At 43.2% G+C, this 10,220-nt stretch overlaps 1 protein-coding gene across 7 annotated transcripts in view; it reads left to right on the forward strand.

Annotated features, from left to right (window-relative positions):
- Window positions 1-10,220, forward strand: part of citb (citron rho-interacting serine/threonine kinase b) — a 50,130-nt gene that overhangs the window by 38,255 nt on the left and 1,655 nt on the right. For 4 of the 7 annotated variants that reach the window (XM_005746070.1, XM_005746069.1, XM_005746072.1 and 1 more), the window contains 15 exons: window positions 1,171-1,351; window positions 3,544-3,632; window positions 3,725-3,829; window positions 3,939-4,108; window positions 4,504-4,548; window positions 6,077-6,157; window positions 6,423-6,558; window positions 6,879-7,018; window positions 7,101-7,193; window positions 7,378-7,486; window positions 7,611-7,739; window positions 8,218-8,298; window positions 8,415-8,493; window positions 8,584-8,757; window positions 8,964-9,252. In XM_005746070.1, the coding sequence (XP_005746127.1) occupies window positions 1,171-1,351; window positions 3,544-3,632; window positions 3,725-3,829; window positions 3,939-4,108; window positions 4,504-4,548; window positions 6,077-6,157; window positions 6,423-6,558; window positions 6,879-7,018; window positions 7,101-7,193; window positions 7,378-7,486; window positions 7,611-7,739; window positions 8,218-8,298; window positions 8,415-8,493; window positions 8,584-8,757; window positions 8,964-9,252 (1,901 nt within the window). The remainder of the gene's footprint in view (window positions 1-1,170; window positions 1,352-3,543; window positions 3,633-3,724; window positions 3,830-3,938; window positions 4,109-4,503; window positions 4,549-6,076; window positions 6,158-6,422; window positions 6,559-6,878; window positions 7,019-7,100; window positions 7,194-7,377; window positions 7,487-7,610; window positions 7,740-8,217; window positions 8,299-8,414; window positions 8,494-8,583; window positions 8,758-8,963; window positions 9,253-10,220) is intronic. The other 3 variants (XM_005746073.1, XM_013914131.1, XM_013914132.1) reach the window with 1 other exon arrangement.

The raw sequence follows: 10,220 nt of genomic DNA on the forward strand, positions 1-10,220 counted from the left end.
TTCTTATAAATGTCTATTCATGTGATGGTTTGTGTGTCATTTGAAAACAAAACGCCATTTTGACAAGAAATTACATTGTTTTGAATGTAAAGTTTCATTTTGCAGGAGAATTGAAGGGTTTTGCTCGTTGTGTGTGTGTTTTTTTTATTTGTGTGCAGAGTTCTGACAATATGAGGGATGTTTTCAGGAAATGTGTGGAAACAATTGAGAAAAAATGTATGTTGCTGTCTCTCCGTCTTCTATTTGCCAGACTGAACCCTGATTCATCTTTCAAAATATATCTCATGGAGGTTTCCATGGAATCCATTTCAAACACTCTGTATAATAGATAATAGATAAGTAGTGATACAGAAAGACAGACTAATGAAATAGTGTATTTACAGTATATACACTCCAGATATATGTGCACTATTACAATATAGTCTACAGTACTGCAAGAGTACCATCTGTAACAACCTAGCCAACAGTAAGAGTAGGCCTATGGGCACAGAACTGTACTGGAAGAGTCGCTGGTTACAGGTTACACTCGCACATACTGATATCGTAGATCTTTAAGTCTTGCAGAGGGTCTGATCACATCATTAGAAACATGTGTGTTCAGCTGTGAGTTGCTGTGTGTAAAAGATGACAGCTGTGTTGAAGTTGTGTTCACATTTTGCTGCCAGTGTTTACAGTTTTGCAACACACATGTGAAATGTGTTTAGTGACTAAGGATATGTTTAAGGTTTTGAAAAACAGAGTGTATGAGTTTTGCAAATCGTGTCTAAGTACCTGAACCGTGTTTAAGGTTTGGCCAAAAGACTGTTTGATGTCTTAGAGAATGGAGTTTAGTGTTTTACCAATTCAGAAAAACTGTGATAAGACCAAAGTTGACATTAGCCTTTCTGTCTGTGTTTTGAAGTTTTCCGTTTTACAATGAAAGTCATCATTCTGGGTTTTAATAGCAGCATTTCATCTTTAAATCTTTACATCAGTGAACACATATACAAAATGTTCAGTCTTTGACGGTTTGCAGATGTTTAACAGTTGGCAAACACAAGCTTTTCTCACAAGAAGAGAGCATTTTTATGGACAGATAAACCTACTGTGCATTCTCCTTATGCTGATAGTGTTAACACGCTCTCCTTTTAGACTGGCGGTGTCAGTAGTGTCGCTCTGCTCTCTCCTCAGAATGCCATGCATTGTGCCACCCGAAATGCTCCCCCTGCCTTCCAGCCACATGCGGGATGTCCAGTGACTGCTCCCTGCATCTGTCTGAGGGCCTGTGTCGAGATAAGAGCAGCGCTCCGGGCCAGCAGCTGAAAGAGGCCGGCGGACACATGCACTTGGAGGGCTGGATGAAACAGCCCAGGTTAGCTGTGGACACAGTGGTGTCTGACTCAGTCTTTGCTCACTTGCATTATTATATATCAAGACCGTCCTACACATCACCTGCCGAAACAGCTGCACATAAATCTGCAGTTCTAATGTGCAGACTTCACATATACCCGTTTTTTAAGTGAGTTAAACCTCCAGCAGTGAGATGGAGATGAATGTGAGACACGATTTAACAAAAACTGACAAATTAGAGCATTATAGTGTCTGATAAATATCAACCCTATATTTTGAATATTAGTAGTAGTAAAAGTACAAATTTCCAAACTTTTTTTTTGCCTTTTTTTCTGTAATTCTCCAGTTCTCAGTTTCACTTTGTGTTACTGTGTATTTGGCTTCTTCTTTATTGTTTTCTTAATGCCATGTTTACAAACAGTGATTTTATCTGAGCATCTGATCTTTTCATCCACATGTGTTACATTTCACAACGGTAGAGATTTACAAACAAGGAGTGTCCGTACAAACAGCTTTAAAAATTAAAAAAGACAACAAGAGTGGATACATCACACAGCATTTTATACATCTGATGTTTCGTACGTACAGTCATGTGAAAAAGAAATGACACCCAAGACGGCAAAGTTATCTCAGGACTCACCTGGTCTTTAGCAGATCTTCTAGTTAAGTAAATACTAAATTAGGGGATTTACATATTGTATACATCATTAACAAAAACGTAATAAATCAAACAATAGTTCAGCCAATATGCAGAAACAGTGTGTGGAAAAACAAAGTCCACCTGTACTCAATTACGAGGGAACGTAGCAGCCAGCTGCTGCTAATCACATATATTGATTAATTGATGGTCAACAAGCGAGAGCAACTCACATGCTCACAGCTGTAAAAGCAGAAGTTTTGGAACATTTGGGTGTGTGTTACAGTGTCAAGGAGGAAAGACATCAGTGATGATCTTAAAGAAGCAATCGTTAGTACCTGCCAATCTGGGAAGGGCCACGAGTTACATACATTTCCATACAATATGGAGTCTGTCATTCTACAGTGAGGGAGCTATATGTGTAACACACGGGGAACACTAAAGCAGTCGCGCCAGAATGTCCTGCTAAAAAGAAAGATTCTTTAAAATACAAGGGGGAGCAAGCGAGTCAGATACCCAGGGCACAGAGATGAAGCAGGACATTCTGATCAGAAACAGTTTATTACTAGACCAGGGAGCACAAATAAAACATCCTTAAAATGTACATAATAAAATGTTGTCAATCTAGTAAAACAATCCTAAAACCCGTAAAACTACCATTTTCTACATTCACTAAAAAACCCCTGCTATAATTATGCCACATGTTCATTATGGGTCCATCAGCAGGCCAGGAATTCCAGCTTTAGAGCAGAGTTCACGCCAGCCCCGTCTTCCGCAGACAAGGAAGAGCCTCCCATCTTCTTGTCCTTCCACTGGCCCATCATATCCCAGCCCAGCTTGCGTTCTGCACCCGAATCCATCATGCGACCACCGCCACAGCTCCCCTTGCGTCGGTGTCCTGTAAAATGACAAACAGGGGCCAGAATAATGGTTCCAGAAGCGGCCGTGGCTCGTGGCCATGGCGACCTTCTCCCAACCCAGCTGCACCCAGTAAACAACAGTAGAGACCCTACTCACAAATGCAGGTAAACCTCTGCCCTGCTGCCAATCACACGCGTTGTCTCCTACTGTTGCCATTCCATGAGGTCAGGACTGGGTCGCTGGGTCGCCGGGTCACGCTGGCCATCTAGCATTAACTTCCCAGTCTGGGGCCTCTCTCCTTCAGTGCTCAGCTAGCCTGCTTTTAAAAGGTCTTTACACAGCTGATAGGCCACCTCTGGACACACCCCTGCCTCAGCAGGTGGTCCCGATCAGCTAATTTGTCCCATGTGTAGCCAGTCCACAGTGGATTAAAAACTATGTCACATAAAACACTAAAAACCATGCAATAGAAACAGAATAAAACCATGCAAATAAAACGACACTCATAAATAAACACTAAAAATCAGAATAAAAACAATATACAGGATAAATACAAATTTCCACTGTGTGACATCTGCACCCATGTCCTCTAACTGATCAGGTGGCCTGATGTTACTGAGAACAACTCCTCATAGGCCCTCACAATAATACTCCGTCTGGTAAAATCCACTCATCTGTCTTCACAGTGGTATTGTTGTCGTCTTGTGTTTTTGCAGGAATGGCAAACGAGGCCAGGGCTGGGAGAGGAAATATGTGGTCCTGGATGGGACTAAAATATCCATCTATGAGATAGAGCCCAGAGAAGGTGACATGTTTAGCTGTCTGGATTTTTAGATAGATGGAAAGTTATTAGAGTGGGCACCAGTGCTTATGAATCTCCTTATGTGTGTTGCTCAGACTCAGTGAAACCACTGGAGGAGTTTGATCTGTGTCTGTCAGATGGGGAGGTGGTGGTTCATGGAGCAGTGGGAGCATCTGAACTACCAAACACTGCCAAGTCAGGTAGATGTGAAGTGTACCAGGCAGCCTTTGCCTTCCCAATGTTGTTCAAAAGTCTGTCAAATATTAATCATTTGAAGTCGTGTCATACTTTATTCTCTCTGTGTGTCAGATGTTCCTTATGTCCTAAAGCTGGAGTCACGGTGTCACACTCCCTGTTGGCCTGGTCAGGCTGTTTACTTCATGGCTCCCAGTTTCCCAGACAAACAGCGCTGGGTGGCTGTGATGGAGTCTGTGGTGGCTGCGGGCCGAGCCTCCCGGGAGAAGGCAGAGGCTGACGCAGTGAGTATCTCCAGAGCAGGCGAACGCAACCCGGGGCAGCTCGCTCTCTGTCTTTAATGTCTCCTGACTCAATTCATATCCGGCCGTGGTCACAGCTGTCGCGTCTGTGGTCGTAAACATGATATTTGACTGTGTTGGTGCTGTTCACCATGAGCAGATTTCCCCTCCGTAGACTATTTAAGACGTAGGTTTCGAGCTTAAAGTTTAACGGGTAGTTTCGCTTACATGCGTCATTAATTGTCCCTTTCTTCTCTCTTCTTTTCTCTTTCTCTCCTCTCTCTTTGTCTCTCTCGCCTGTGTTTGTTGCTTTTTCATCGTGACACATTGTATGTCCGGCATATGGGCGTGTTTTGTCGATTTGCTCTATTCCTACCCATGTGTCACTGCACACATAGGCTGCTGTGTCCAAAAGACAAATGGTTCTGTCTCCACTGGTCCAGGTAAACAGTTAGACACGAGACATTTTGACACACACGAGCACTGCACATCCTACACCAGGCACGCTGTAGTGCATGAGTCTGTCATTTCGTTGGCTGTCACCTGCCCCCCACCCTGCTGTCACTTCACTTGCTGTGACCACTTCTCACTTTCACTATCCTTTGCTGTATCCTGAACAAACTCTCAAATATTCTTCCCTGTCTCCGATGTCCTTTTTTCTAACCACAGTACACAAATATTCGCCAAGATGTCTGATCATCTTTGGGTTGAATCTCTGCAGCTGTCCTGTCCGGAGGAGCAGGGACCGCACTGCCGAGTTTTACCTGTTTGTGTACTTGTCTGCGTTGTTACCTCTGCCCTTTCTGCACACTCCTCTGAGGCTGGGACTCAAGTCACTTGACTTAACCAAGAGACGCAAGTCATATTCTTACTAATCTTTAAAAGAAAAAAGCAACGACAAGATCCAGAGCTGAATGTGGTAATATTAAAATTACATGAAACTAATGTTGTCCAAGTAATTTTTTCTCATCCTCATTAACTTGTAAATTCAGGTTGATATGAGTGAAACGACGAGTGAAACCTCATGTGTCAGTCATGGAGTTCATCTGAAGTCACTTTATGGCTGACTCTGTAAACGGCAATGCTCATTTTTCATAATTTACTCTATTTATAGACCAATCACTGAAATTGTATAAGCACTATGAATGTGATGGACATGAGCTTAGTACATCTGTCATCCATATAAATCAGCACAGATGCTGATTGGGTACACAGGCGAGTGAGGCCTAAAGCTTGCTACTGTACTTCTACCCAATCCCTAAAGGAGTTCAAATTCCTATCAGACTCAATTGCCACCTTTTAATATTAATAGTTTAAGTTGCTATGGCGACTGTCCTAATCTGCTTGACCCGCTCATCTCAGCTTGCAGCTGTATGTATCTGATTCTGTTGTATATGTGTAGAAGATATCAGCAGCGTATGAGCTGGAACACTGACTCAGTAATGAGGAAGCCGGCGGTGATGCTGATTAGTGTTAATGATGACTCTTGTTTAAACGCAGTAGAGCTTGTAGACTTTGATCCTTTCACTCTGATCATTTGTGTAAACATTACGTTTTTGCAATCTGTACTTGACCACTGGCAAAATATTTACTTCATTTATTCATTTCGAATGTAAAATCTTGTTCTCAGCTTCGTAGGAGTCGCTAATGTTTATTAAAAGTATCTTTTATTCCCTTTAATGCTGACAAGTGGTACAAAATTACTTTATTACAAATGAAAGAATCGTTTCGTTGGTACTGTAGAGCCTCTGAATAAAACAGCGTGCTATTAAAGGTCTAACAAGTATAACTTTCTATCCGTGACCTGAAGCTGAAGACCGCTTGTGACTTGGTCCCACGTCTGACACTGTGATTCTGAACCCAGTCCTCCAACCATCCAGCCCCTCCCGTCCTGCTCCTCTGTTCCCTCCTACCCAAGGTCACGTGGAGGTCGTGATCCAGCTGACCCTTCACCCCTCTCTGTTCTTTCAGAAGCTGCTGGGAAACTCTCTGCTGAAGCTGGAGGGAGATGACAGGCTGGACATTAACTGCACCCTTCCGCTCACAGATCAGGTAGGAACATGTTTTATATGCTATAAAATGATATTCATATGTAACTACATATATATTTATTAGAAAATATGTTTACTTCTTAATTGTGCATTTTAAGCAGTAGAAAATGACATGATCTGCAGTTGCAGGTGTATTCAGGAGAAGAACGATGGAGCAGATGCTCGGGGCTCTCTGCCAGGATTTGCCGCATGTTGCTCCAGTTTGAAATGTCACCACGTTCACCTGAATATTTATGGTTTTTTTGTGTTTCGCTGCTGTGCCGCAGATCGTTCTGGTGGGCTCTGAAGAGGGGCTGTATGCGCTGAATGTTATCAAGAACTCCCTGACTCACATTCCTGGCCTGGGGTCAGTCTTTCAGATCTACATCATCAAAGAGCAGGAGAAACTGCTGATGATTGTTGGTGAGAGGCCCAGCTTTGGTATTTTCAGTAGAAAATAAATGTCTGCTGAGCAGCAGGAGTCGACTCTAGATTTTCATTCGCTGAGACAGTCACAGCGTCGGTCGTAAATCAAAAGGTCAATATCTGCTGCCATTACAAATAATTGGCATAACTGATGAAGTGCAATTATTATGCATCATTTAAACTGAAAGGTTGGTCTGCCATACTAATAACTTTGGAGAAACTTGTAAATATCTTGTTACACAAGACAGCAGGGTGGCTTAAAAGTGACTAATGTCTTTATCCTTGAACAAGCTATGTGTAATGTCTGTGTGCTGCAGGGGATGAGCGAGCGCTGTGTCTGGTGGAGATTAAAAGAGTGAAGCAGTCTCTGGCCCAGTCCCACCTGCCTAGCCAGTCTGAACTGGCTCCATACATCTTTGAGACTGTGAAAGGCTGCCATCTGTTTGCTGCAGGAAAGGTAGTTCTTCTGTCTTTGCATGAATGCTGTTTTCATGGTTGAAATGTGACCGTTCGTACGAGCATGTGCATTCTCTTTACAGATAGACAACACGCCTTGTATATGTGCTGCAATGCCAAACAAAATAACCATTCTGCGCTACAATGAAAATCTTAGCAAATACTGCATTCGTAAGGTGAGTATGACACAGTACAGTCTGTTATACTGTTGAAAGTATGTCATGCTTTTTTTCTTTTGACCAAACAAAGGTAACGTTTGGTTTTAAAGTGGATAAATCTTCTACCTTCAAAACATTTTCTACTACTAGATGTGCTTCAAAGTACTGGCTTTCCCTCACCACCTAATTCTTTACCTCACAGGAAATTGAAACTCTGGAGCCCTGCAGCTGCATCCATCTGACCAGTTACAGCATCATCATCGGCACAAACAAGTTCTACGAGATTGAAATGAAGCAATTTGTACTTGAGGGTGCAGTACTTCTTTATGCCTTTAATGCTTCCAGGATCAAATCAGTTACCAGCCAGTCACAGGATGATATTTTACGGTTGTTGGATCACTGTGTGGCTTTTAACCTCAGCTTTTTCCGCTGCAGAATTCTTGGACAAGAACGACGTTTCGTTGGCCCCGGCTGTGTTTGCAGCCTCGTCTCACAGTTTTCCCATCGCCATCATGCAGGTGGCCAGCAGCATGCAGAAGGAGGAATATCTTCTGTGTTTTCACGGTAAATCCATAGGAACTGAGCTCCATGAGCTCATGAGATACGATTAACCAAGTCAGTGCAACAGAAGGGGTTTTTCTTCTAACCTGGCTAGATCGAAACATGTTTCAGGCTCCAACTGTTTTACATTTTCAGCTGGGTGAATGTGTTTTACACATGCATCCTGTTGTGCTAGTAGTACTGCAGTTTCAGAAGCACAAACTGTTAGTGTCCCAGGATTTTTAATGCACTCGTTGCATAGTGGTTACCACTCCGACACTCCAAAGACATGTACTTACTGGGGATAGGTTACTGATTCTAAATGTCTATTCTAGGTATACATCTATAAATAATAAATGCTAATCTGGGTATATAAGCTGAATAACATTTTTGGGGATTAAAGCTATTATATTATAAAAGTGTGCTTAAAATACTGCTGTCTGCACACAGTGTTTTGTCTGTAAGAGTATGATGAAGAGTGCAGCAAATGTTTCTGTGGCAGAGTTTGGAGTGTTCGTGGACTCGTATGGACGAAGAAGCCGCACTGAGGAAATCAAGTGGAGCCGTTTGCCTCTGTCGTTTGGTAACTGCTGTTTCTTTCATCTTAATTCTCGCATTGGATTTAAAAAAAAAAAAAAAACACCATTAACTGTACCAAATCCACTAAATAACTAAATAATTGTGTGTCGTCTGTTGCAGCCTACAGAGAGCCCTACCTGTTTGTCACCTACTTCAACTCCTTGGATGTCATCGAGGTGCAGGGGCACGCTGCTCTGGGGTGAGACACAGTGGCCTCTTTGTGCCACATCTTACACTCGTTGAGTTTACTTCTCAGCTGCATTTCCCTCAATTTGGTCTTTTCTTCCAGTCCTACAGTGCTGGCACACCTAGATATTCCAAATCCACGTTACCTGGGCCCAGCTATTTCCTCTGGGGCAATTTACCTCGCCTCCTCCTACCAGAACAAACTGCGGGTCATCTGCTGTAAGGGAAGTCTGATCAGAGAGTCTGGGGAGCTCCAGAGGACCGGGTCCAGTCGAGGGTCAGTTCACTCTCATGTTTGCTCACTTTAATCCAGTTTAAACAAAGAAAAAAAATATTTCAGTGACAGTCGGAGTGAGTTAAACATTCAAACACAAAACAAATCACCTAAAACCTCCTGAGCGCTTGTATTGTCTGCTAAAAATCACTGGAAGGTTGGCTTTGCTATGCCTGCTACCATCCATGGTGTGTTTTTGTTGTTAACAGTAGTCCCAGTAAGCGGTGTCCACCCACCTACACAGAGCACATCTCTAAGCGTCTGACCTCAGGCCCCGGCAGCCATGACGGCTTGCATCGGGAGCCGAGCACCCCACATCGTTATCGGGAGGGCCGCACAGAGTTCAGAAGAGACAAGTCTCCTGCCCGGCCTCTGGACCGGGAGAAGTCACCGGGCAGGGTGTTGGACAGCCGCAGGGAGAGGTCTCCTGGAAGATTCGGAGACAGCAGTCGACTCCACGCTGGTTCTGTCCGAACCCAGCTCGCACCTGTTAACAAGGTATGCAGGAGTTTCCAGTCGGCCTGTGGATGCGCTAAGGATTATTATGAACAAAATCAAGCAGCCCTTCTGGTAGAAAGGGCATCCAAATATTTAATGAGTGTGTTCTGCCTTGGATTTGATCACAGACAGAAACAGTCCTATTCTTGATATGGCAACACAAAGCTGTTCTGCTGAATGTGGATACATCATTCTGACATGTCTCCCGATGTCTTCTCCCCGGTTATTTCTGTCAATGTGCAGAAAAATACAGTTTATATCTGTAAAGTGTGGAAACTGTTGCGCTTTCACAAAGTCTTCTGAAGAGGCTCAAGCTCCAGCAGCGCTTGTGCTATAAAGAGCAAACTTACTGCTTAGTCAGCATGCTTGAGGTCATCCTGGTGAAGACTGCAAGAAAAAACCTTGCTCTTTATGCTGCAAGTCTGTGAAGGTTCTCAGTCATCCAGGTCATCGTAGTCAAAGGAGCTTGCAAAGAAAAGCGTCTGGACTTCTTTAAGTTACTTGAAAGTCTTTGTGCTGCAGTGTTGCTGCTGGAGTTTCAGACTCTAGATTTTTTTTTTTTTTTACAAACCTCTGTCTCAGCACAGATACATTTGTGCACATAACCACACACACAGTAGGTTATTTTGATTTTAACACAGTGACTCTGCAGACTGGTGTACACATGCGTGTGCTATGAGGAAGGCTAATCGTTATAGGGTCTGTCAATAAAACTGAATTGAAATGAATGAGTGAATTAAATAGGCTGGATATCTTTTTCCATATCTAACAAGTTACTGTCTGCAGATGAAGTGCTGAACTATAGGTGAAATACACAACACAGGCTAAAGGCAAAACAGCTGATGTGTGGGGATGCAGAGAAATACTACATGAATGCGTTTGTGCTTTAAGCGCTGGGTTCAGTAAGACTGGGAGAAAGCCACGTGAATTTAAAAGCTGCGTCACTGCCCAGCATCAGGAAAAGGATC

This window comes from Pundamilia nyererei, unplaced genomic scaffold (assembly GCF_000239375.1).
Source record: "Pundamilia nyererei isolate P.nyererei 1_Seehausen unplaced genomic scaffold, PunNye1.0 scaffold00172, whole genome shotgun sequence".
NCBI classification, from domain to species: Eukaryota; Metazoa; Chordata; class Actinopteri; order Cichliformes; family Cichlidae; genus Pundamilia; species Pundamilia nyererei.